Source organism: Megascapheus bottae, chromosome 1 (genome assembly GCF_031878675.1).
Source record: "Megascapheus bottae isolate mThoBot1 chromosome 1, mThoBot2.hap1, whole genome shotgun sequence".
In the NCBI taxonomy this organism is placed as follows: Eukaryota; Metazoa; Chordata; class Mammalia; order Rodentia; family Geomyidae; genus Megascapheus; species Megascapheus bottae.
This window is the reverse complement of record NC_143509.1, coordinates 103,019,558-103,046,928: the sequence shown is the minus strand read 5'-3', so window position 1 is coordinate 103,046,928 and position 27,371 is coordinate 103,019,558. Positions and strand designations below refer to the sequence as shown.

Genomic DNA, 27,371 nt, shown 5'->3' with positions numbered 1-27,371 from the left:
GTGAGGACACAGGTGCCAAGGGGCCACTTCTGCCTTTTGATCCTCGGAAACATGCTCGTGGGGAAGGAGACCGAGCTTTTGCTCTGAGACGCTCAGTGATGACTTAGTTCTGTGTTCTGGCCACTGAAGTTAAGCTCCAAGTTGATTTCAGAGCAGTTATCTCTGTCCACCAGATCAAAGACAAGAGTGTCGAACAATGCAGAGAGTGTATGTCGTTTTTGTACAATTTCTTGGAAAGGTGAAAGAGCAGAGTTCAAAGTATCACACTGGCCTGCCCTTCATTTATAGCAGAATAACTTACACACACAGCTGTGCTATCTGAGAGGCCTGAGCTCTGCCAGCTTATAACAGACATGCTGTGTTAGAAATACCAGTGAAATGCCCCACTCCGAGTTTTCAGTGAGAGAGTACAGTATGGTCACGGTCACCAAGAAGAGCCTTGGGATGCAGGCTTCCTAAAAGGCTTCCATAGAAACTCATTTGTTTCAAGTGACAATGTGAGAGCATTAGCAAAGCTCAAAACTAGTCTCATGTCCAGTGCTGGTGGCTCCCACCTGTAATCCTAGCTACTTTGGAGGCTGAGATCTGAGGATCAGAGTTCAAAGCCAGTTGGGGCAAGAAAGTCCACTGGACTCATCTCAAAGTAACCACAAAAACCTGTGAATAGATCTGTGGCTCAAGCGCTAGAGCACTAGCCTTGAATAAAACAGCTCAGGGACAGTACCCACACCTAAGACTGCCACACAAAACAAAACAGTCTCAGAATTTATACAACTCAGAAATTTTCTTCTTTGGAATAATCGTATCTCCAATGTAGCATAAGACACAGAGCTAGGAGCAGTTTGTATCCCCAATAAGTGGCGTGTGTGTATGTGTGTGATTGTAACAACGAAAAGAGGGCTACAGTATGACTTTGGGGGACACATTAGAGGAACTTTTTACCCCCTGAAATCACGTATTTAAATTATATGTTATGACTGCATTTATACATTTATTTGTTAAAACCTGGGCCCCCATCCTAGGTTGTAAAAGGACTGCCTCTCTGGGCCTCTCCAGGCCTCTTGAGTCTCCTCCAAGCCTCCTGAGCCAGTCTCGGGTAAACACACTTTGTGCTGACTTTGCCAGTCACAAATAGTGGATATTCCCAGGCCCCTTGCAGTCCATTGGAAGCAAAGCTGGGGCTCAACTACAAAAAGGGGTGCATTCCCAGCCCCACTTTTGGCCTACATTGAGCCTTAGTCAGGGATGAGGGACCCTTCTTGGGTAGTACTAACAGTGAACAGAAAAGAAGTTTCTCATGGGCCAAGACTGTTATGCCAGTAAGCATACCAGCTGTGCCCTTGCTTGGCACCTGGACACTTGGATTTCAGGGCTCCTCAGAATCACTGACGATAGCAGCGCTCTGTGCCTGAGAACTGTTCAGACTATGCAAACAAATTGTTGAGACTCTAATCTTCAATAAACCAGCAAAAAGCCAGAAGCAGAGGCATGTCTTAAGTGGTAGAGTGCAGAAAATAACAGTGAGAGCTTGAGTCCCTGAGTTCAAGCCTCAGTACTGATTCTGAGGAATGAGTGAATGAATGAATGAGTGAGTGAGTGAGTGAGTGAATTCCAGAAATGTGCCCCTTTTGTAGTACTTACTAAGCTGGTTCCTAATTGGAGACACTGTTCTCTGTCTCACTTGGCCTTGACTCCTGTGCCCCCGTGATGCTGGTGAATAACCAGATCTCTGCAGTAGCTTCTGTGGGAAGCCAGATCAGAGCCCAGGAGAGGCAGAGCAAGGGATACATGCCAAAAAGGTATGTTGTGAAGCTGTTTGTGCTGTGGGGAGCGGGGCCTCCCTCCCAGGGACCCTCCGAGGAAGCATCTCTGCACTGGCAAACAGGAGGCAGGCATTTGTCATTTTTCCTTCATCTCCTGCCACTGGCTGGTCTAGGTCTGCCCTAGGGGGATACTGTCCTGTCATTTCAAGTGGAGGTTCAACCCCAGGCAGAGGCAGTAGAGAAACTAAGGCAGGAGGTGGCAGACACAAGGTATGGTAGAGGCACAGGTGCCAGGGCCCAGCTGTGAAGAACCTGTGCCAGAGAGAGGCTGAGGCCTCCAGGTAGGTCAGGAGATACCAGGCGAGGCCTCAGGCAGATGACAGCACTTCTCAGGTGTGACCAGAATGGGGACACTGCAGGCCACCAACTGTGACTTAGGGCATGACGAAGGACTCTGTGAGGGAAACAAGGAGCAAGTCAGTTCCGAAATCAGGAAGGATCACGGCAGGACACAGCAGCTGGCAGGGAGTGGCAACACCACTCGTCTGGTCAGCCTTGGCTGGCCAGCTGACCTGTTCTCCATGTCTCTCATGCCTTCCACACTGATGTCCATTCTGGACGAAGTCACATAGATGCTGATCAAATTTGTGGATAGAATAAAAGAAGGAGCACTAGAAGGAAAGCTAGGAGAATATCAAATATCTCAGAGGCAAAGCTTAACTTGGGAAGAAAGAGAACTTAGTAGGGAGCCAGGAAAAGACTCTACAAATGGAGTGGGATGTAGGGAACGGGAGGGGCAGGGAGCTAAGACCCTGAGGTCTATTGAACTATGCACAGTCTAGAGCAGAAGAGCAGCAATTCTGCGTGTGTGTGTGTGTGTGTGTGTGTGTGTGTGTGTGTGTGTGTGTGTGTGCATACACATGTGCGTGCATGTGGGGCTTTAACTCACACCTGGGTGTTGTCCCTAAGCTCTCTCTGCTCAAAACAGGTGCCATAGCTCCACTTCCACCTTTTTGAATTTTGAATTCTTTCCTGAATTTTATTTTCATAACAACCCTGAGGTTTTTGTTTGTACATTTACTTCTTTTTCTGCACCTCCAGAGGTAATTCCCTTCTTATCAGGGGCTCTATTGATGTCCTAACTTAAATTCAAGTCACAATAATTGAAAGTATCAGAACCAGATCTATAGTGGCAGCCACGGAGTCCAGTGTCTGGAGGCAGCCTGAGGTCGCCTAGCACCATGACACGGCAGGTTAAAGCAAGGACACTGATGTGGGCTAGTGTAGAAGTTTAGTACACATGTTGAAATCAAAAGTAAATAACAGTCCCGGATGGGGGATGGGGGGCTTAAACTCAGGGCCTTGGCACTGTCCTTAGCTGTTTCCTCTTAAGGCTAGCATTCTAGCATTTGGGGCACATTTCTACTTCTGGTGGTCAATTGCCTAGCCTGGCTTCAAACCTTAAGCTTCAGATCTCAGCTTCCTGAGCAGTGAAGATTAAACCCATGAGCCACCAGTGCCCAGCTTCATCTGTACATTTAACATTTTTAAGTTACTATAAAAGTGATATCAGAAGAGTTAGAGTTACATAAGTCAAGTAAAGAGTACAATTCTTGCTTGAGCTCAGGGCCTGAGCACTGTCCTTGGACTTTCTCAAGGCTAGAGCTCTACCACTTGAGCCTCAGCACCACTTCCAGCTTTTTTCTATGTATGTGGCACCAAGGAATCGAACCCGGGTCTTCGTGAATGCTAGGCAAGCACTTTAACCACTAGGCCAAACTCCTGGCCCCGAGTACAATTCTTTTTATGCAATGTCACCTCTTCTCATGCTCTCTCCCAGTTTTCCCCTCCCATACTCACCCACAGTTGTATAGTTCATTTTGAACATAGTGTCTAGTTAGTACCTTGCTACATTTATTCACCCTTTCCCCCTCCATTTTAGTGTCCATATGTATGTATATATGTATGTATATATATGTGTATATATGTATACATGTATATACATGTATATATATATATATATATATTTTGCCGATCCTAGGGCTTGAACTCAAGACCTGAGCACTGTCCTTGGGCTTTCCTCAAGGCTTAGCACTCTACCACTTGAGCCACAGCACCACTTCTTTTTTTTTTTTCATTGTAATGTATAAAGAGGTTACAGTTACATTCACCAGATAGTAGGTGCATTACTTCTCATACATTGATACCCCTTCTCCTGTTTTTGTCCCCATTTCCCTTCCCCCACCCCTCCTAGTCATCTTGTTTCCCCCCTTCCCTTTCCTATTTCAAATAAACATATATATAATATACCAGATACAGTAACAATATGAGATTAACCAAAGGGCAACAAAAGAGAAGAGAAATAACATAGTACAATAAGAACAACAATCACACAAGATAAAGCTCTTATTTCTATATCCTGGAGATCCTTTCGTTTATCCTCATCCTATATGACCTTATGTATCTAGGTTTTGAGCTATTGAAGTCCTTTGCTGGGAGAGTCCTGGGTGTGTACTCATTATTACAAATGAGGGAAACCATTGAGCCTATGCTCCTTCTACAGCACCACTTCTGGCTTTTCTATGTATGTGGCACCAAGGAAGGGAGTTTGGCCTAGTGGTACTGTGCTTGCCTAGCATGCACGAAGACCCGGGTTCAATTCCTTGGTACCACATACATAGAAAAAAGCCGAAAATGGTGCTGAGGCTCAAGTGGTAGAGCTCTAGCCTTGAGAAAGTCCAAAGACAGTGCTCATGCCCTGAGCTTAAGCCCAGAACTGGCCAAAAAAAAAAAAAGTCCTCAAAGCAACAGATTTGGGGGATGGAGCCTTACGAGGTGGTGAGACATGGGGGCTGGCCGCTCCCCTGTGCAGGTGCAGAGGGAGTGGGCTATTTATGGTGGTGGGGGTTCATTATTAGGTAAGTTCAAGCACATCTCATGCACAGCACGGAGCTTGAGGCTGGCCACCAGAGCCTTGGGAGGGAAAAGAAAGCAGACAGCAGAACCCATTTCCAAAGATGGCAGAGCCAGGTGGAGAGCAAGTGCCAGGCTTCCCATCCACAAAGGCATGGCTGACTCATGCTGCCTGACCAACCTTTCAGCATGCTGCATTCTGACCTTAGACCTCAGCCTCCAGAACTGTGGCTGTAAATGTCTGGAGTTGTTGGGTGCTGTGGCTTCCGTTGGTCATTCTCGCCATTCAGGAGGTCAAGATTGAGATCAGCCTAGGCAAAAACACTGGCAAGACCCCCATTTCAATCAATGTAAAGCTTGGTACAGAACCCCGTGCCCAGGATATCCCAGTACAGACAGCAATGACGGACCAGCCCAGTCATAAACACCATGCACAGACATGAGACCCTATCTGAAAAACAATGAAAGCAAAAAGGGCAGGGGCATGGATGCCTCAAGTGGTAGAGCACCTGGTGGTTGGAAAGTACAAGGTGCTGAGTGCAAACCCCAATACTGCCAAGGAAAAGACCTATTGTAAGGGAATCGATATTTGTGAAGTAATGCACCTTCTATCTGGTGAATATAATGTAACCCTTCTATTACTTACAATAAAAATATATGAAAACAAAAAAACCCAAAAAGATCTATTGTTTGTCACATACTCAGTGACTGCCAGTCAGTGTCCTTGACCTTGTCCTTTGTCCTTGGCAGTTCCTGATACCTCCTGCTCTAGCTTCCCCCTTGCTCAGTGTGAGTCTTGTTCCTACCTTCTCAGTGTTTGTTCATCGGCTTCTGGGGTCTTACACCTCCTGCTCCTCAGTGACCAGAGACCACCAGGCCTACCCCACCTTCTCTGCCCAGAGCAGTAAGGATGCAAGACCCCAGAAATCACGTTGTCTATCTTTGTCTTATTCCATCTGTGGGGCGGAGGGGCGGCACACGGGGGTAGAGGGAGGGAGCCTTGAGACTTCCCTTTTACTCATGAGGCTGAGCATGCATTTTTGTAAGGCTGCTGGCTAGATTCTGTGCAGTCTCTGGGTGGGTGGGAAAGTACAGTCCTCAGGTTATTTTGCCCAGCGTCCTATTGGACATACAGCTATCAGGTCCACACAATGCCAGTAAAAAAACAATAGTGGCACAGTGTTTTATATAAAATGTCACAATGTGCTTTGGCACACTCTCTCTAGAGTCATTGACCACCTTCTTCCTATCACCTGGGTCTCCATGACCTACAGGACCAATCTAGATGAAGAAGCCCACACCACTTCCCTCTTGAGAGGCCTGGCTTTGTTCTGGTTGCTCCATAACTCAAAGGGAGTCTGGAAGACAGATGGGAAAGAAGAGGTGAAGGTCTTAATAGGGTCTTCCTCTGCAGGGCACCCCCTGCTGGCCTTTCTGAGGGTGACTCTGGGCAGTGATGCTCCAGAAGGCTCAGCCTGCTCTCAAGTACTCACAACACAGCCACACCTCCTGCTCAATGCACCTGGGAAGATGCCCAAGGGTACCATTCCAGAAATCTGCACCCGAGCTCTTCTCCTTTGCACGAGAGCATAGGGCATAGAGCATCATACTGACTGACAGCAGGTTTGGAATGAAGGCTCATGCAGGGAAACTCAGATTCCAGGGCTGGCTGCTCCAGGTCTCTCAGCTCCGCCCACATTCCTTGATGAGGCGGAAATTCCCTCGCTTGCCTGCTGTGGGAATTACTGCAAAGCACTAGCAAATTGGTATTTACCTAACCAGTGAAACTGTTCCCTTTGTCTTATTCTTTGGAAAAGCATAGAATACATGGTATTGTTTGTAATTAATGTATTAATCACTTGTAGGTAAATGGGAACTTCCTGGTTGTTTGGAAAAGAACTTTAATAGTAGCTGCTGCTGCTTTTCTCCTTCTCCCGCTCCTCCTCCACTCTCCTCCCCTTGTTTCCCCCACCACCACTTTTCCTCCTCCTCCTCCTCTCTTCCTTCTCCCTAGTATTAGGGCTTGAACTCAAGGCCCGGGTGCTATCCCTTAGCTTTTTCTCTCAAGGTCCTACACTTGAGCCACAGCTCACTTACAGTTTTTTTTTAATTAAAGATAAGAATCTCATGGATTTTCCTGCCTGGGCTGGCTTTGGACTGTGATCTTCAGATCTCAGCTTCCTGAATAGCTAGGATTACAAGTGTGAGCTACCAGCCCCTGGCTAGGTTTTGGTTTTTGGAGATAGGGTCTTACTAGGTAGCCTGGATTGGCCTTGATAGCTTCATCCTCCTACCTTTCCCTCCTGAAGGCTGGGATGACAGGAATACACCACCATTCCCAGCTTTACCTTTAACTCTTAAAGAGAATATATGTCCCTTCAGACCTGTGTTAATTCTGTTTATAAGGCTTTAAAAATAGCCCCATGGAAAACTTCAGGCCAGAGCATGGGTAAAGCATTAGTGACAAGAAATTTGCATGGTCTGGGAATGAAAGATGCTACTCTATGTCCTACCCTGGGTGCTTAGCCTGGTTAATCCAGCCTGTGGGGCTAGGGCCTCTCTAGCAGAAATCATAGCCAATAAATGGAGGAATGAAGTCAAGCTGGGGCTTTTTGTTTGTTTGTTTTTTGCCAGTCCTGGGGTTTGAACTCAGGGCCTGAATACTGTCCTTGGACTTGCCTCAAGGCTAGCGCTCTACTACTTAAGCCACAGAATCACATCTGGCTTTTCTACGTATATAGTAGTGAATTGAACCAGGGCCTTCGTGCATGCTAGGCAAGCACTCTACCACTAAGCCAAACTCCTGGCCCTGTTTTGTTTTATTTTTTTAATTTAAATTTTATTATCAGGGTGATATATAGTGGGGTTAGCTGTTTCATTTTGAAGCCAGGACAGATCAGCATTTTTTTTTTCTGCAGATGATTACTCTATCCCTTCTAGCTTTTTTAAAAACAGCATTTTTATCTTTAAGAAGCTGTATAGTTTATGAATACAATGTGTCTTGATAATTGTCACCCCTTTCAACTTTCTCCCCTATCCCTGTCCTACCCACCTCTTCCCTCACTCTTTTAAAAACGTCATCAATAAGGTATTGCACGGAAGGGTTACCACTTCCTAGGTCAGGCAGTGACCTCATTCATTTTGCACAATGTCCCTGTTCCTTTGCTTTCCCCCAGTTTTCTCCTTCCAGTTCTTAATATTTCTAAATAGAATGCACTTGCTTTTAGCTTTATAAAAGGAGCTGCCATTTTCTTGCTAGGTGGCCTTGAGTAGATCCCTCACTCTCTGGATTCAGTTTCCTCTTGGTGTGTGTATATGCATGTGTCACATATGTGTCAGGACATACTGGAACTTGAACCCAGGACCTGGACACTGTCTCGTAGTTTTTCATTCAGGACTAACAGTCTACCACTTGAGTCATTGCTCCAGTTCTGGCTTTTTGTTAGTTAAATGGAACAAAGTATCTCAAAGACTTTCCTGCCGGGGCTGGCTTTGAACCCCAATCCTCAGATATCAGCCTCCTGAGTAACTTGGATTACAGACATAAGTTGGTGGCTAGCTTTCCTCATTTTTAAAGTGGGGGTGATTCAAATCCCAGCATGGCTCCAGGTAATAATAATAAATAAAATGAGACAAGTAAAATGAAGACAGCCCAGCACTTGACAACGTGTCTGATGGTGTAGGTACTTAGTACATATGGTCTTCTCTTCTGGGAATGCCTGCCAGGGGCCTGCTGTGCCTGTACACCTGTAGGGACATGGAGTGGTCCTGGTAGAAGGGGCTCACTTCAGGTCACCCCACTCCTGATGGCAGTGCCTGCAAGGACAGCTGGCCTCTCTCTTCCTCCTCCCTCTGGTGCTTCCTTAGTTATGCGGGTAATTATCATTTGCTTCCTCTCAGGAAAGGTGGCAGAGGAAGGAATGCAAGTACTAGGCAGTGACCTGCAGGGGTCTGATGGGGGTGACCTCTGCTGGGCTGGCTGGCTGCCTGTGTACAGGCTTGACAGGAAACTGCCATGCAGGATGCAGGAGGCTGGGGCCAAATGTCATCATGGCCTGGAGGGTGGCCCTCTGTAGCACAGCCAGGGGTTCTGCGGAGAGGGAATTCTTAGGAGTAAAGTGGAGGCCCAGGGAGGGGAATCTGCTAGACAGGTGTCATATTTGAAGCCTGGAAAGTGACCTCCCCGCCCTAGGCGAGTCCACTCAGGCAGAGCAGTGGGAAAGGCTTGTAAAGAGGACAAGAAACTTAAACCACTTCAGAGTGACCAGGAAACTTTGATACTGTGAGACTAGAAACTTTGCCTTTCTCCTGGTAGTTTTTGTTTTGTTTTTTGGGTCATGGGGCTTGAACTCAGCCTGGCCCCTGTCACTGAGTCTCAAAGCTACTGCCCTACCCTTGAGTCAAGCCCCACTTCCCTTTTTCTAGAGGTTAATTGGAGATAAAAGTCTCAGGTCCTTTTGTGCCCAGGCTGGCTTTGAACCTTGGTCCTCAGATCTCAGCCTCCTGAGTAGCTAGGATTACAGGTGTGAGCCGCTGCTCCGCATCTGGCTTCTCCTGGAACTTTAAGATAATTATATTGGAAAGTGTAACAAAAGTCCCTGCTTTTTGTTTTCATTTTGATGAAGTATGTTTAAAAATCTGTAAGATTATCAGGGATAAGGGATATTCTCACTTGAATAACTATAATTTTTTTCTAGGCAGGACAGATAGCAGACATATTCACTTCTGGAACCACCACATCACGCCAGCTCCTGGCCTTGGTGGGGAAGGAGAGTGGCACTGAGGTAAATACTTCCAGCCTGGCTGCACAGGGGTAGAAATGGCACTGAGACCAGGCGACTCAGTAGAAAGTACCTGCAGCAGATCTGGTCCACATGAGGGGCAAGAAAAAAATGTTTTAAAATGTAAACAGAATGTGGGATCTTTGCCATAAGCTCTGGGAGTTGCTTCCTGTGAAGAAAGTGGAGGGGGATTCAGAAGGCAGCTTTTAGTGTGTGTGTGTGTGTGTGTGTGTGTGTGCGCGCACGCACATTCTCGTGTCTATGTGCCAGTATTTTGGGAGTAGAACTCATGGCCTTGCATGCTTGTTTAGCTTTTTCATTCAAAGTTGGTGTTCTACCAGTTGAGCCATACCTCTATTCCAGATTCTTGTTGGTTAATTGGAGATAAAAGATCATGGACTTTTCAGCCTGGGTAGGTTCAGACTTGAGCCTTAGATCTCAGCCTCCTGAGTAGGTAGGATTACAGGCGGGAGCCACAATGCCCAGCTAAAAAGCAGCTTTTGTATCTCCATTCTGTCAAGAGCTTAACCCAGGACTGCGTACAGCTCTGATATGGGTGCAGAGGCACATGCTCCGACAGACAGCATGGATAGCTCAGGCTATGATCAGCTTGGGACTTTTTCATCTGAGAGTGGGCAGTGCTACGTCCCGTGGGCTCCTCCTGTTGCCCCTAGAGCTCCAGCCCACTCTGGCCAAGCTCAACCTGAGCACAGTGAGAGAATCTACAGTCAGAAGGTTTTCCTTCAAAGACTGAATAAACCTAACAAATAGCTCAGAAGAATGGGATGGAGAACTCAACCCACCTGAAGGTGAGGGTAATGCCCTTCCTGGGCACAGCTGCAGTCTGGCTTCCCACATCAAGGGAAGGGTGCAGAAGAGCACAGGGAGCAGTCAATGTCACCACGGGGAGCGGGGGGGGGGGGGCAGTGAAGTGCCACTCTTCTGTGTGTATGAGGACAAATAAGACTGACTCCAAGGATTGACAAATAGGATAGATCAAGCAGGAATAAAAGTAGCCTATTTTTTCTTTTAATTAAATTTTACTGTAAATGTGATGTCCAGAGTGGTTACAGTTGCATAAGTAAGGCAATGAGTACATTTCTTTTTGAACAGTGTTACCCCTCCCTCACTTTGTGGTACCCCGACTATCTTGGTGGATTACAAGGTGTCCCCCTCCTGTCACACAGGCCACCTAGCCTATGCGATCCCTCATTTCCCTTCAGTTTGTTTCTACAAGCAAATGTTGTCATCCTGTGTGCCTACATGTTGGCATTCCCTATGTACAAACATATGGAGATGTGACAAATTCCAGACTCGGGCTTAGTTGTTAGTTCACAGTTTACTGCAAGTCTGTAAATGTGCCACTGGGGTGAGCAGCCTCTGAGGCATGTGGAAGGAGGAACAAGACCCGTCCTGCCAGTTGCACAGGCTGGGTGCCTGGCCTCCGCCCACAGAGAGAGATCCTGTGAAGGCTGGTGTAGACGTGAACTCACGTGGAGACAGGTGGACACGGGCCTGCACTTCTAGTTACCCCAGATGTGCTGGCAGCAAGTCCAGGAGGACTTGAATTATTCAACTAGTTAGAGCTAGCTACTGATAGGAAATAATTAATTTTTCCCCTCCAGATGAGAAGGGATTTCTTTTGTTTTTACGTGAACGAACTCGGATGTAATCAAAGTAAAGGAGCAATTCACTAAAAGAGCAATTCCTGCATGAACACCCAGGGAGCATCCGGACTGTCCTTATTTGTATGGTCCAACAACAAATCTGCAGAGCAAGGCTGGTCCCCTGCTAGCTGGCCCCCTCAACCCGATTCCACCTCTGCCAGCACCTGCTCTGCCCCCTCGAAGTCTGCCTAGCTGTCTCCCAAATCCTTGCCCAGGATGGACCCTTGAATGCCGGGTCAGGAAAATACACAGCTAGGTGAACCTTGCAGACAGGGGGAGGCTGAATGCCCAACTGCAGGGTCAAACCCACTAACGCAGCCACAGGTACACAGTGAGCCAGTCCTGGGCCCTGGAGGAGCTCTGGCATTTCTCTGCAGGGTGTGAGGAAGGAGAGTGTCACGCATCGCACCATCATCACACAACCATGCGCACACACCCTGTGCCATTCCCACATACACTGCACCACACTGCACCACACCGGGCGAGAAGGGGCTGGGCTTGGCTGAGCCCCTGCTGGGACCTGGCAGAGGACTTGGGCCGGGTCCACGGCCCCGCGGCCCCCGCGTTCCCCGCTGGGTCACAGGAGCCTGAGGATTTCCAAGGACGTCCACTGTTCTGTCGGAGGGAAAATGACACTTCCAGGAATCGCCCTTGAGCTGTGCCAGGCCCACACTCGTGCCTGCACCGCGCTCGGGCGCACTCCGGTCCCCGGGAGCCACTGGGCTCTGGCTGATGGGTCCCCACCACTGCGCAGCCCGTGGGCCCCGGGCGAGCAGCGGCCTGGCGCTCCTCTCCAAAGGAGGCGCGGGACGCGCGAGGCCTTTAAGGGGGCGGAGGGCGTCCCGCCGGCCGGCCGCGTCCAGTCCGGGCGCTCCCCGGCCCCGCCCCGGCCGCGCCCCGCCCCGCCTCCCCGGGCGCCCCGCCCCGCCGGGGCCTCCTTCAGCCACTGCCCGGCGGCGGGCGGGACGCCCGGGCTGGCGCGCGAGGAGGAAGCGCGCCCCGGCTGCGCCCCGAGAACTTCCCAGACGCGCGGGTCCGGAGCGCCCGCCGCCCCGCCGCTCCCGCGTCCGGGCGTCCCAGGTGTGCGGGGATTGGGGCGCGGAGCTGGGCCGTGGCCGCCGCGTGCGCGGCCCGGCGTTTCCTCGGAACGCGCCCCGCCCAGCCTCGGGCCTTGGGGCTCCGCGCCGGGCTGGGCTCCGGCCCGCCGCGCCCCCTCCGGCCCCCGGCCGGCCGCCAGCGGATGTCCTGAGCCCGCCGCCCGCAGGCTTCGCTCCCCGGCCCGGGGGCTGCGCGGGGAAGTTGGAGCCGGCTTGGCCGGGTATGCGCCGTCGCCATGGGCCGGCTGGGGTGGTGGCTCGGTGAGGTGCAGTGGTTCGCCTTGGTGTCGCTCTTCGTCGCCGCCCTGGTCACGGTGGGCCTGTACCTGGTCCAGTGGGCTCTGGCCAGGGCCCGAGCTCCGGCCCGGCCGCAGGCGGAGCCCGGCCAGGCGCAGCGCCCCGAGCCGGACGCGCTGCTCTCCTGGATCCTGACGCTGGACAGCTGGAGGAGCCAGTGGCAGGCGGCCTGGGTGGCCGCCCTGAACGGCGAGGCCCGGAGGAAAGGGGTGAGTTTCTGGCGAGCCTCGGAGCTCTGGGTGGGGGCGGGGGGCGGCTGATGCAGGTGGGGACCCTCGGGGCCGAACTCTCCGGAGGCGCCCCGCTGCCCCCGCCAGCCAGCCCGCCGGGGGCTGGGGAAGGTGGAGGACCCCATGGGGTTCCAGGACAAAGTCAGGAGCCGCGACCGGGCTTCTCAAGGCAGAGTTGCTGGGGGACGCTCAGAGAGGCCACCCCCTCCCTTCCCTTCCTCCCCCCCCCCCCCCCGTCTGCCCAGCCTCCCTTCCTGGCCACTCCGTGTGTGCGTGGGACACTTTCTGATCTTGCACCTGATAAATGAGTAACTGTGACCCAAATATGCTTCCGTCTCTAATCAAGCCGAACTCTGCCAGGCGTTTATTTCAAAAAGGCTTGCTTTTCTGGGCATGTAAAAATAGTACCCATTTGTGTGAGGGCCAGCCACTCGGCCAGCCATTTTGATGAGGGTTTAGGCTTCTATGTCATCTCTGAGTCAGCACAAGACCATTTTACAGGTGGGGAAACTGAGGCCTAGAGAAGTTAAGGCCACACAGCCTGTGGGGCGAGCCTGGGTATGAACTCAGCTGCTTTGACTTGAGACCCTGGGGCTTGTTGCTGACTCTTGTGCCTCACACTCCTTGTTTCTTTCATCGTTTATTGCTGGTGACTTATTTTTTACTTTTATGACATTTTAGCTTAATGACAAACTCTTGGCGTCTGCTATTTGGAGGTATTCCGAGGTATTTGGGTTTAAGGCATAAGCATCTTCTAGCACTGCAGCTGCTTCTTGCCTTATGGTGCCCCCCCCCCCGCCCCCCTTGTTGAACCGCTGGGAGACCCTGCGGAGAAGTCTGGGGCTGCTGGCCTTGGAGACAGCCAGTGCCCCCAGGCTAGACCATCAGCCTTCAGAATATACCACAGCAGGCTCGCAGTCTGGTCTTTGTGCCCTGGCCTTGGCACATGTGACCACAGAGTTTTAAAAAGCCAATGAATCCAACGATCCAATAGACTTTGTTCTGAACCCTTGGAAAAAATAATCATACCTTTTGGTACAGTTGGAGATTTCGGGGTCATCTAGCTGACATCTATCTCAGTACCTAGAATTCAGGTCCAGCAACTGAGAGCTGGACACCAACCAGGGTCAGCAAACACAGGAGCAAACATGGTTTTTCCCCTGTGAAACTGCTGTTCTGGATCTGACTGTCACAGGTCTTACTTCTGTGCTGAGCTGACTCGGGGCTGGTAGCCTGAGTGGATGCGGGTCTTGTTCACATTCCCTGCAGAGTACCAGCAAAGTCCTGAGCCAAACGCTCCTGAGGGAATCTTACGCCCAAAGGCCGTACCCATCCTCTCTATAAATTTAGGGGTGGTTGGCGTCATGTCCAGTCATTTCCTGACTGGCTTCCAAAAAGCTGACCATCTTAGACAAAATATTCCTGGCTTTCCTTGAGCCTGGAGCGTTAGTGAAGAGCGGGACATCTCTGGCCCTGGCATGGGTCTTGCTCGAGGGTTTGGGGTGAAAACCTGTCACCTGAATAACCAGCATCCTCGGGGGTAATGTGGGATGAGGGCTGGGAGAAGTACTCAGGGCGTGGGAGGAGATGTGTTTTTTTGCATTTCTCTGTCCTCTGCTACTGGCCAGGAGTGGAGGTCAGAGATATCACAGCTGTAAGGTACTGAGTTCAGGTTCCAAGCAGCCTGGCATCTCAGAGCAGCCACCGCACGTATGGCCCTACATGGGCTCTGGATATCCGGTAACACTCCCGAGTGTGGCCATGTCCTGTTTTCTTGGCATAGAACCACCCTAACCGGGAGGGGTGGTTGATTTGAATTGAAATGGATGGTTTTGCAGGTAGATAGCATCTCTGTAAGTGGCCTCCCTGCTGTTGACTTGTCCCTTCATTGTGTCCTGGGCCATCTTGTTGTGAGAGTAATGACGAGTAGGGGAGTGGTGCTGGTGTTTGTGCCACTGGGAACTGGGCAGCCACGCCTGCCTACAGGAGTTTCTCCCTGCACCCCCCTCACCTTAATTCCTACTAATCTGAGATTAAGGCTGACACTCCCAGCCTGCACTCTGCACAGAGAGCCACCGCTTAGTGGTCCTCCCCCCCACTGTCCCATCACTGTTCATCGGGGAGGAGGGGACCTTGCAGCCTATCACTAGTGGACAGAGAGACACTCGTAGCTCCATTATAGAATCAGCACTGCAGAGTGGTGTCTTCTATCCACTGGAGGTAGTAACCTCATCCATTTTAGGCTCTACCACAGTTCCGTATTTTAAGATGCTTAGGAACCCCAAACTTCTGGGTGTGTATGCCAGTCCTGATGCTTGAACTCAGGCCCTGCTGGCTAGTTGAACATAGAAGTCGCACAGACTTTTTTAACTATGAGGCTGGCTCTGAACTTTGATCCTCAGATCGCAGCTACCTGAGTAGTTAGGATTATAAATGTAAGCCACATGTTTAGGGTTGGAATCCTCAACTTTTCTGCTAGAGCCACTTCCTGCTCCAGAAGTGGGGCTGAAGCCTGAGCTGGGGGAATTGCGGCAGCTCATCTAGAACTGGGTTGGCTTCCTCAGGATCCATTCACTGGTGGCTGCAGCCACTCTGTCCTGTGGGAACCATGTCCAGCTCCCAGAGCCAAGTGTGTCTTCTGGGGGAGACCCAGCAGGACGGGCCCAAGGGTAAGGTCGTCTAGTCATCTTACACACAAGAGGCTCAGCTCTTTTGGGATCTGAGGACCGAGCTGTGGCTCTGGTACCGATCCCAGGGTCTTCTCTATATTCCAGTGACCAGCAGTTGCAGCAGTGTAAGTTTGGGGTGTCAGAGAGGGTCCCAGATTCCAACCCTCATTCCAGAAAGACTTACATGTTATATGGTGGTGAGGTGTTCAGGTAGGAGAGGAGACCTCTGCAGAGCTGCCAGCCGACTTAGAGATGTGCAGATGTGCAAAGAGCCCAGAGAACCCCCACGCCCGTCCCCCCCTCCTGGTTCACACTTAGAAGCCCTGCTCTGAGGGAGTGTGATTTTCACAAGTCCCTCACGTGCTTTCCACGGGCCGAGTCCAGCCCTGTCCCTTCACACTCGGAGATCCTCCATGGAGGGTCAGAAGCACTGTCTCTCATGGGTCATCACACGGCCAGGTGTTACAAACACCCAGATTCCATCCATGGCCTCACCCGTGCTCACCCAGAGCAGGTCTCAGTGTGTCTCAGCTACCCAGGCCGCCCCAGCTCAGAACCCTCCTGTCATCTCAAGGAGCTGCTCAGGTTTCCCCTTCTGCCTGTGTTTACACGAACTGTACAGAAGAACTGGTGATAATCATCAGTTTCACCAGTGATGGTCCACACCCGCCACCCACCTGGGAGCCCTGCGATTGTTTCCACTGCCTCGCTGGCTCCCAGAGCCTGTGTGCTAGCAGGGGGTGGCATCGCCATAGACCAAGGCCTCCTCCCTGAGCTGATGTTCCTTGTGACAGCGCTGGTCCCTGCGCGAGGGTGGGGTTTCATGACCACGCATACCTGGTTACTCCCCTGAGCCCCGCTGGCAGTGGACCTAATCAAGAGGGTCCCTAAAGCTGTTGGTTACTTTATACTACACACACACACACACACACACACACGCATGCATGCACGCTCATGATTTTTTTCAGTACTCAGGCTTGAATTTAGAGCCTTAGTCCTTTAAGTTTTTTGCTCAAGGATTGGCCTTTTACCACTTGACCGCTCCACCTCTGGCTTTTTGGTGTTTGATTGGAGGTTAGAGTCTCCTAGGCCTTCCTGCCTGAGCTGACTTTGAACTGCCGTCCTCAGATCTCAGCCTCCCGAGTAGCTAGGATTACAGATAGGAGACATTGGCTCCCAGCCAGCCTGGGATTTCTTCAGAATGTTTTGATGAAAGTTAACCAAGGCTGTGTGACAATATGCAGTCTTGGTGGGAACAGGATACTGTGTGACCTTCTTAGAACAGGATACAAATGGCTTTTACTTGTCTGTCATTTTCTACAAACTACATGTAAACAAAACAGAGTTTTCTCCTCACATAATGACCTTTGAGTTGTGCTTACAAAACCCAATGACAGTGACTGAGGTACAGCAAATCCATTGGAGATATTGTGGCAGCTCTTCTGTGTAGGGCCCTGAGTCTGCCCTTCTCAAAGAAGAAACTGAGCAGAGGGGAAGGGGCTTGTAGGGTTGCTAACTCTGTACCCTCCCCTCATACCAGCTCTCTCCTGCTGGGGCCTTCTGCAGGTGGTTGTGCCTCCATTTCTTGTGATGCTTGTCTGCTTTCTCCTTATTTACCTTCTCTAAGTCTTTTAGCTCTCAGCCCAAAGGTCCCTGACTCCTGCTGGGCTGCACTGACCGACGGTGGCCCCCTGCGCTTCTCCCCTAGCTGGCACCTGGTGGTTATTTGTGCTTCCTGCCTTGTGTACCAGGGCAGAGCTCCAGTCCCAGCACCCAGTGCACAGCTGGCTTGGAACAGGCCCTGGTGAACAGCAGGGTGAGAGGGACAGGCCTGGCGGAGGGGCCGTGCACATCGGACGTCTGGACCCTAGCCCTCTGGCCTGGCAGAACAAGCTGTGTAATGGGCTTTGTTTTTCACTTCTGAAGAGTCAACATGAAAGGAGCTGGCCTGTAACTTTGCAGATGTCCCCGGAAAGCCCAGCATCAGTGCTCTCAGCACTCAGCCCTGCTCCCAACAAGACAGGGATTCAGGAGAGTGCGTGGAGGGTCACTGCCAACCAGAATTCAGCCAAAGCTCACTGTGTCTCCCGCTGGCCCGCTGCAGGATGCTGAGGAGAAAGGAGACTTCTTTAGCCACCTGAGAGCTGTGTAAGGCAGCCCTTGAGGGGGCTGCAGGGGTTCAAATCCAGAACTTGCTAGCTTCACAAGCCTGGCAAGTCCTGACTCTGTGAATGGGGTGACTTGGCTTCGATCCAGGAAGCAGAGTGTGATCCCAGAAGGATGAGAGGAGCCTTGTGTGGGCCTTCCAACAAAATGTCTGACATATAATGAATTTGAAAGGTGGGCTGCTCTTTGCAAAAGTCTCCTTGGTAAACTTTTTGTTTTACATCGGCAGAAAAGTTGAAAAATAATTCAAGAATATCTACATACTCTTCACCAACCTTCTAGCATCACAACTCAATGGTTAGAACCAAGAATTAACCTTGGTACAATGTTACCGTAATTCATATTAGAGAAATTAGCATCATACAGTTCAAGAAGTTAACTCTGGTACAGTGTTGCTGTAATTCACAACCCCATGAAATTAACATTTTAATGGAGCACAGACGTTAACATTGTCAGGGCACCTTTAATAATAGACTGGAATGGAAGCCCTCAGGAGTCTAGGAGACATGCATTTGGTAATTGGTAGCTCCAGAGTCTGGGTTCTTCTTTACCTTGTGTTTTATGACCTCGATGGGGCTTGAACTCAGAGCCTAGATACTGTCCATTTGCCTCTTGACTGAAAGCTGGTGCTCCAGCACTTGAGCCACGCCTCCACTTCTGGCTTTTGGCTGGTTAATTCAGAGGTAAGAGTCTTAGGGACTTTCCTGCACAGCTTAGAGCCAGGATCCTCAGGTTGCAGCCTCCTGAGTAGCTAGGGTTACAGACATGAGCCACCAGTGTCTAGCCGCTGATCATTATTTTGATGAATGCCCCTCCATTTTTTGAGTGCTTCTCCCCCGTTGAACTGAGGGTACCCAGCTGCAGCAGTGGCACCCCTGTAAATGCAGAGCCCGTGGTGCTGGGGTGACTTGCAGCCAGGAAGTTAGACAAGGTGCTGTCTGGCAGGCTTTTCCTCATGCTTTGCCTGCTGCTTCTCCCCCATATTGAATGCTTGTTATAGGAAGCCGCTTTGGGACTACGATCCCTTCTGCTCCTTGGTGAACTTCGGGTTGTTGGTGTATCGTCCACAGAGACTTCCCTGGAGTGTGTTTAGGGATGGATTTTCCTTCTGCTCTCCTACATTTGTCATCCTGTAAGAAGAAGCAGTTATTTCTCCTTTGATATTTTTAACTGGTTATTTACATCAATGTAGATTCATGAATATTTGTTTTATTCTGTGGTTTGTAATCTAATCCCATGGCAATTTATCGCTTCGAATGCTCTCATGTGAGCTTGAGACAGTATATCCTTCTCTCAACATGCATGGTTTGCATTCCGCTTCTTGCTTGAAGTTTGTCCTGTGTTTTTCCCCTCCTCTGGCCCCAGATCCAGCCATTCCTCTGAGCACCCTTGATTGCAGCTTTTGGACAGGAGTCTGCGATCTGGGCGTGCTCATTTGCTTGGCTCTTGTTCCTTCTGGATGCTTCTGTGGACGGGGCACAGCTGTGCATGTACTCGTGTCTGTTTTCCTGTCTTTAGCTTCTGAGCAATGACTATAGGTTCTTTTCTTCCTGCTAGGTACGTTGTCGACCAATGCAGCCGTACCAAGAACCTCTTAGCCTTCTCTTTTTCTCATTTTTAACTTTCTGGTCCCAGAGAAGACATTGGAATGAAGACACGGGGGTGTGATACTGTTTTCTTTTTTGATCAGTCTTAGTTTATGCTGGTGGTTTCCGGATCATGGAGCCACCCTCATCCTGTCAGCACTTACTGTGCATTTTCACTGTCTGTGTATAGTCGGAACTTTGTTTCCTGAAGCTTTCTAGGCCAGACCTGTCATCCCAGCCCCTTCAGGGCAGTTATGTTATTTATTCGTCGTGTCAGGCTCATGTGTTAGTGTTGGTTTCTCTCTGGTGTTTTCTTTCTAACACTGTTTTTTAATAGCAGGACTAGGGCCTGCACTCAGGACTTGGGTATTGTGCCTTACCCTTTTCACTCAAGGCTAACACTCTGCCATGTGAGCCACAGCGCCACTTCCAGACTTTTGCTGGTTATTCAGAGAGAAGAATCTCACAGACTTCGCTGCCAGGCTTTGAACCATGTTCCTTAGATCACAGCCTCTTGGTAGCTAGGTTTACAGGCATGAGCCACCACCGCTTAACTTATCCCTTTTTTTTTTCGCCCGTCATGGGACTTAAACTCTGGGTTTGGGCACTGGCCCTGAGCTCTTCAGCTCAAGGCTAGTGCTCTACCATTTGAGCCACAATGCTACTTCCAGTCTTCTTGTGGTTAATTGGAGATAAGAGTCTCATGGACTTTCCTGCCCGGACTTGCTTCGAACTGAGATCCTCAGATCTCAGCCTCCTGAGTAGCTAGGATTATAGGTGTGAGCCACCAGCACCTGGCTGAATGCTTTGGTTTTTTGTGCCTGGCCTCTGCACTTGGAGACTTTTTGCTCAAGGCTAGCACTCTGCCATTTGACCCATGACACCACTTCCAGCTTTTTCTTGTATGTGGTACCTAGGAATTGATCCCAAGGCTTCTTGCATGCTAGGCAAGCACTCTGCCATTAGGCCACACTCCTGGTTTCTGTCTTTAAATGTAATAATTTACACCATGCCTCATGCTCAGTCCCCAGCACTGATGGCCACAATGGCTTACACTGTAGTCCTGCATTCTTGTGAGGGTGACATTGGGGTGCTTGCCGTCCTAGACCAGTGGGGCAGAAGAGTTTTCAAAGCTCCTTCCCAACAGAGTTGTGTGTGGTGATGTGTGGCTGTGTCTGTCATGCTAGCTACAGCAGGCGAATTGTGCCTGGGCTCACACCTTGGCAGGAAGCAGGACCTGTCTTAAAATGAGCCAGCAAGACACGGGGCTCAAGGCATGACTCAGTGCTAGAATGTGTACCTAGAGAGCAGAAGCCCTGAGTTCAAACCTCACTACTGCCAAAATACTACTACTGCTAATACATTTGCGAGTAAAACATTGCATGTTTTAAGCAGAGGCCGGCCAGGTTGAGAGGTGCATCTGCGCTGCTCACAACAGGCACTGCACAATTTGCTGGCCTAATAGCTGGTGCCTGACACTGGCTCTGTGCTGGGTGCTTCCCTCTGAGCCACAGAGGCACTTCAGACAGTTCTGTCTGTCCTCTCCGGGAGCCTCTGGCCCGCAGCCCCCACCAGAACAAACTCCAGCCAGGGGCGATGCCACAAGAACAGCCAGAAACTGATTTCATCCACCTCGGTGCTGGATTTCATGACATGTGGGGGTGAGGTTAGGAGCACATAAATCAAAGTGGTCCTCGCCGTTAGGCCCGCCTTGGTGATTGGGAATTCCCCAGACGCCACGGGTGGTTACCTCATTGCTGGCTCTGCACTCTGCTGACCCCACAGCTTGGCACGGCTTGTGCTGTCTCTGCCCCCCACCCTTGGCCACCTCTCATCCCTGGGACTAACTCACCACCAAGACCCTGGAGTGGAGCCCACAGAGGCGAAGGTGTGGCCCGCATCCTTACCCATCCTCAGAAGGTGTGTCAGGAAAGGATTCTGAAAGATTTTTAGCTCTGAGCCGTCTTGCTTCCATGTTTGGAAGCCTCTGTGGAAAGCTCATGTTTAGAAGATTGGCTACTGCAACCCTCACTTGCTCTTTTATAAAGGGTTCATCTTATTGTCTGTGGCCATATTAATCTCATTTTTTTAATGTGTGTATTAGAAGTAGGGCTGAACTCAAGGCCTCACATTTTTACTTGGCTTTTCACTCCAGGCTGGCACTTGAGCAATGAATGTACGTCTAGCGCTTTGCTGGTCTATTAGAGATTGAATGTCTTGGATGAAATTTCCTGCCTGGGCTGGCTTTGAACTATGCTTTTCAGATCTTAACCTTCTGAGTACCTAGGATTAAAGATAAGAGCCACTATGTCTTTCGGAGATTTTTTTTTTTTTTTTTTTACTTGCAAGAACCAAAATGGACACAAGGTAATTTAAGCTATGGGAAGCCTTTTTTTTTTTTTCTTTTTTCTTTTGGTGGCTCTTGGGGCTTGAACTTGACCTAGGCTTTGTCCCTGAGCTCTTCAGCTCAAGGCTACCACCCTACCCTTGAGCCAAGTCCCACTTCCCATTTTCTAGAGGCTAATTGGAGATAAGAATCTCAGGTTTGGGGCCGGGAGTTTGGCCTAGTGGTAGAGTGCTTGCCTAGTATGCACGAAGACCCAGGCTCGATTCCTCGGTACCACATACATAGAAAAAAGCCAGAAGTGGTGCTGAGGCTCAAGTGGTAGAGCTCTAGCCTTGAGAAAATCCAGGGACAGTGCTCAGGCCCTGAGCTCAAGCCCAGGACTGGCAAAAAAAAAAAAAAAAGAATCTCAGGTTCTTTTGTGCCCGGTCTGGCTTGATCCTCAGATCTCAGCCTCCTGAGTAGCTTGGATTACAAGGGTGAGCCTCTGTGCCCGGCTCTATGGGAAGCCTTTACCAGGAGGAGCTGAGGTATAAACGGGGCTGGTGGTGGTGGTCTTGAACTATGAGGCCAGAGGGTAGAAGCCAGACAGCTCAGGAGAGGCAAGACCCTGGGGGTTCTTCCCACCCCTTGCCTGGGCAGTGGGAGAAGAGATGGGGCAGTTGATAAGTCACAGTGTCACAGCAGCCTCACGCAGCAGGGAAAGGCCATTCCTCAGACCAGAGGAGCTGACTGCCACAGAAAGGTGGCACCGCTGTGCCGGCCAGCAGCGCTGGCGGTCCCTCAGAGGGTCATGAAGAGCCCGTCAGTTGTGTTCGACTTAGCGTTCCACATACCTCTTCTGCTTTCCTGCTGCGCGTTCTTGGGTTGCTGTTGTTTGCTGTCCTTTCCCCCTGCCCGGGCCTGCCCACCAAGGGCTGCTTCTCAGGGTTGTGACCCTGCTGATATTTCACCGTTGCGGTGACTTCATGTTGGGTTTTCTTAAATGTAGAGTTTTATAGAGTGTAACATTTTTCCAAAGCATACCACTTCTCTTCCAGGACCCTCCGCCACTCTCCTTCCGGCAGGACCCGCAGCCACAGCCCCTGGAGCTGGCGGTTTGGGAAGTGTCCAGCCTGGTAAAGTCGGCAGAGGAGAAGGTGAGCCGGGAGCCAGCATGTCATGGGCGTGCCCTGCCAGACCAGGTCGCCGGCAGGCTGGGATGTTGTGTTTAGGATCACTGAAAATGCAGAACTGGTCAGTGAGTGGACAAATAGACAGACGAAATGGGCTGTGCCCATGGGTAAAAAGAGTATTCGGCCTTTCAGAAGGCAAGCAGCACTGACTGGTACTACGCCATAGTAAACCTTGAAGACATGCCGCCACGTATGATGTCGTGATATGAAATGTCCAGAATATCCAGAATAGGTAAGTCGGTAGATACAGAGAGTGGGTAGAGTTGCAACACAGTGGTAGTCTGGAGTGTGGCAATGAGGACCAACGGGCACAGATTTCTTGTTGGTGAGACAAAATGTTCTACAAGTGGTGGTGGTTGTGAAACCACAGAGACACCAAAGGAATCACAATACAGAACTTAAATGGAAGAGTCAGTGTCGGCGAGCGCTGCTGACGTGGGGTCTCTGATGTGATGTCGCATTTGAACCCTGAAGGAAGTCATAGAGTTCCTGTTACTTCCAGTTCATGGATGAGCCTCATTGCATTCCACAGGTCCTAAGAGAGCTCTGGGCCAAGCCCGGAGAACAGTTTTCTCAAGTTCGAGGGTTACCTTGTCTGTCCCACGTCATTCTTACATGATATTGTTTTAGTATTGCTGTAATTACTAGTTTGCATGGTTGCTCTGACTTTTTCAATTGCCAGATACTCAGGCTATCTACCAAACCCTGCTCTGAGTGTGTGGAACGCCCTGGCCCCTCGGGGCTCCAGATTCTGGTGTGCATTTCCAGTGGACGTGAGGTACCACGCCTCACTTTGGGAGACATCACCTAATATCCTCTGTCAAGTGAAGATAAGACACTGATGCCTCTTCCTAATTAATTTAGTTAGTGGCCAGGCTCTCTGTGTAGACCACCCATCTCTCCCTGGCTTCTATACTTCCATTGAAGTCCTAGCCAGCACCCCCACATGGCCCCCCCATTTGTGTAATTCCTGAGAAAGAATTACGAGCTAGGATGGGGACAGGCCCCCCATCTCCAGGGTTCTGTGGGACAGTGGTGAGCTAGGATGGGGACAGGCCCCCCATCTCCAGGGTTCTGTGGGACAGTGGTGAGCTAGAATGAGGACGGGCCCCCATCTCCAGGGTCTGTCCAACAGTGATACTTGGAGCCAGTGGAAGTGCATGGTGACCTCTGTCTGTGAGTCAGCTGTAGCCAGCCCTCTTTGGACCCTCAACAGATCAGAGCCAGCCCAGCCTGGATGGGGTGCCCTGAACTTTGAGCCATTGCCCTACTGCCCACATAGCATAGATTCCGTGAGGCTGAGGTCAGGTTTAGGATGCCTACTCTGCCACCTCCGGCCAAGTCAGGAGCTGCTGGGACTCTGCTCCTTGCCGGGACTCTAAACTCCTTGCTACCAGCTGTCCTGCAAGTCAAGTCCCTTCTGACCCCAGCTTCTGGCAGCTGTCACCCATCTCCCAGTTACAGGTTTAGTCTCTTCTGATTGGCTGGCACTCAGTCGGGGCGTCTGTTCTGTACCTTGTAGAAGGGGCTCATGGAACTCTGTTTCCTTGCTACGTGCAGTTCACGATTAGAGGGTCTGACTCAAGACCAGCCAAGTGGAAGAGCAGGCAGGGTGGGGCTCTGCCCTTCCAGGGGTGGGGGCAGTGTTTATGTTTAGGCCCACCACCTGGCAAGGGGCTTCATTGCTTTGACTGGACACGACACTGCCCAGTTGGTCATTGGATTTGACCCTGGGTTCAACTCCCTCCAGCTGTTTAGAGGTCATCTTGTTAGCACACAAGATGACCCATCACTTGGGAGACACCCAGGGTTTGGGGGCTTGCGTGCCAGGAGCCAGGGACAAAGGTGGAATGTCGCTGGTTGCCGTAGCTCCCCCACGAGGATGGTGCCCTTTTCCAGTCCAGCTTCCGAGCTTGCCTCCGGCTACCTTTTCAGACGTGTACAAGAACGGCCGGGCGCAGCCGGGCTCAGGCTCCAGCGGGCCTGGGCAGGAAAGGCTCTTCCTGGCGGCGTCTCACACAGGAGCCTGGTCTGCCTGGAGCCTGCCGCTGCCTCTGCTAGTCTCAACAGGCAGTGAAGGCGTTTCTTCTTGCCAGACTCCAATTACACTCTTACATAAGGGACAGGGTTCTACCTACGTTCTCTTCCCGCACATCCCGAGAAGAGTCTTTTCTAGAAGGTTCCATCAGAAGACAGCAGCCTCGCTTAGCACTGGAGTGAGTGGCCCTAGAGCCAGCCTGTCCTCTGCAGGGTGCCTGGGCCCTTACAGGCCACACGATTGGTTCTGTGTATCTGACATGCTCTGGCAGAAACTACTGTGACGAGAGAGCTGGAGGCCTGCTACCCCAGACTGACTGCTGAGGGAGTCTGTGTTTTCTGAGCAAATGGGATAAGTGTCTCTGAGTGTCATGTGTGCTCGGAAAACTTGCTGGTGTAAGTAGGGTCCCACCAGGAGGGGTCTGGAGACGTTGTGTAAGCTGCTTACTCCAAGCAGCTTTGGTTGGCTCCATTTCTAAATAAACCAAGGCTCCTACCTGTGTAAGGACCAATTAAAAGTGGTTTTATTTGTTTGGGGTGCTTCTCCTGGGGCTTGAACTCAGGGCCTGGACATTGTCCTGGAGCTTTTTTGCTTCAGGCTGGCATTCTACCACTTAAGCCACAGCTCCATTTGTAGGTTTCTGGCAATTAATTGAGGAGGAGAATCTCACAGACTTTCCTGCCTGGGTTGACATTGAACTGGGATCCGCAGATCTTAGCCTGTGAGTGGGACTTGTGCCCGTCTTCATTCACATGTCTTCTGCCAGAAGATGAATTGTACAGCTTGGAAACTGAGGTGGAAGATGTCAAGAATGAGGCACACAGCTGCCCAGCAGGGTCCATTTTTGCTCTCATCCACTCACTGACGTGCCTGCTGCCCTCTCTGCTGTAAGAGAGACAGGAGGAAGAAAAGAGAAGTCAACAAAGAACTGAAGACACTCGCCATCCCCGTTCCTGTGAAACCATAGCAACCCACAAAGACGTGGACACTCACAGGGATCCCCTGCGATTCAGAGTCCACGGTCTGTGCCGGGGTGTGTGCATCTGTCTCTGCCTGTAGAGACTGTCCTTCCTTCTACCAGCCCCGCGCTGGTCTGGAAGGACAGTGTAGTTCACAGTTGGGCATTTTTGTTTCTCTAGTTACAGTCAGGAAGCTTAGGACTTTATTTTTTTTCTTCATATGAGTTAAATGCCAGGTATTCTATCAACCTGATATTTAAGCTAATATCCTCATGCCAATAGTCTGTGAAACAGTTTTGAACTGGCATCATTTCCCGGGCTGATGGTGGGGGCTCCACAGGGGAATCCTGTCTTCTGAGGTCCAGTGGAGCTGCTGGCTCCTCCCCTCCCCTCCTTTCCCCTCCCCTCCTTTCCTCTCCCCCTTTTCCCCTCCCCTCCCTTCCCCTGCCCTCCCCTCTACTCCCCTGCCCTGCCCTCCTCTCCTCCCTTCCCTTCCCTTCCCAGGAACTATGCCTCCTAAAAAGTCAGCACCTGCTGGCTGGTTGGCTGGGGTCAGCCTTTTGGCACAGGCTGACTCTGGAAGGATGCAGGGTGAAAGGATCCTTGGGGGTTCCAAGGTTTGGTGTGGTTCTTGGAATATATAACATTAGGGGTAGGTGACAGTAACCTGGCCCTGAATAGGAAGTGCTAACTGCCAGTCCAGAAAAGACCCAGTCCCGTTCCCCCCCCATCCATTTAGAGGAAAATCTCTTTCCCTCCCCCATCCCTCCCTCCGCTCTCTCTCGCTCCCTCCCTCCCTCCCTCCTCCCCTTTCTCCTACAGAGTCCATAAATGAAAATAGCACATTCCCTAACATCTTTTTAAGATATAAATTGCCCACATTAAGCCACATACCATATGCATAGTACCTCCTTGTAGTGTCACTGAAAAGCTGCCCTGTTCATTTCATAGTATCCCAGCCAGGGAGGGGATGGCAAGCACAGAAAGGGACACTTCAGGGGCAGGGGGTTGGGGGGAAGTAGCCTGTTGGTGCAGACATACCCATCTACCTAGCATGCCTTGAGGTTGGCTGCCATCTTGTTTCTGACTTTTTTTTTGGCGGGGGTTGCGGGGGGAACCCTGGGGCTTGAGCTCGGGGTCTGAGCACTGTCCTTGAGCTTTCTCAAGGCTAGAGCTCTACCACTTGAGCCACAGCACCACTTCCAGCTTTTTCTGTGTATGTTGTACTGAGGAATCAAATCCAGAGCTTTGTGCACGCTAGGCAAGCACTCTACCACTAGGCCACACTCGGGGTCCCGTTTCTGATATTTTTTATTTCAGCCACATGTGATGACTTTGCTGTCAAATGGGGCAAACTTTGTAGATGTTCTGATAGTATTTAGCTCTAGTAGATTTTACTTTTTAAAATTGAGGATTCAGGGCCGGGAGTTTGGCCTCGTGGTTAAAGTGCTTGCCTAGCATGCACGAAGACCCGGGTTCGATTCCTCGGTACCACATACCTAGAAAAAAAGCCAGAAGTGGTGCGGAGGCTCAAGTGGTAGAGCTCTAGCCTTGAGAAAGTCCAAGGACAGTGCTCAGGCCCTGAGCTCAAGCCCAGGACTGGCTAAAAAAAAAAGAGTGAATTTAAAATTGAGGATTCATGTCCTGTTCTTATTGTCTGAGCATATTTACTGAGGTGAGCATAGG

The 27,371-nt window shown here is 50.7% G+C and overlaps 1 protein-coding gene across 1 annotated transcript in view; it reads left to right on the top strand.

Annotated features, from left to right (window-relative positions):
* The first annotated feature begins 12,377 nt into the window (after window positions 1-12,377).
* Window positions 12,378-27,371, top strand: part of C2cd2 (C2 calcium dependent domain containing 2) — an 80,048-nt gene continuing 65,054 nt past the window's right edge. The window contains exons 1-2 of the mRNA XM_090349603.1: window positions 12,378-12,727; window positions 22,554-22,652. Coding sequence (XP_090205729.1) covers window positions 12,458-12,727; window positions 22,554-22,652 — 369 coding nt within the window. The 5' untranslated portion in view covers window positions 12,378-12,457. The remainder of the gene's footprint in view (window positions 12,728-22,553; window positions 22,653-27,371) is intronic.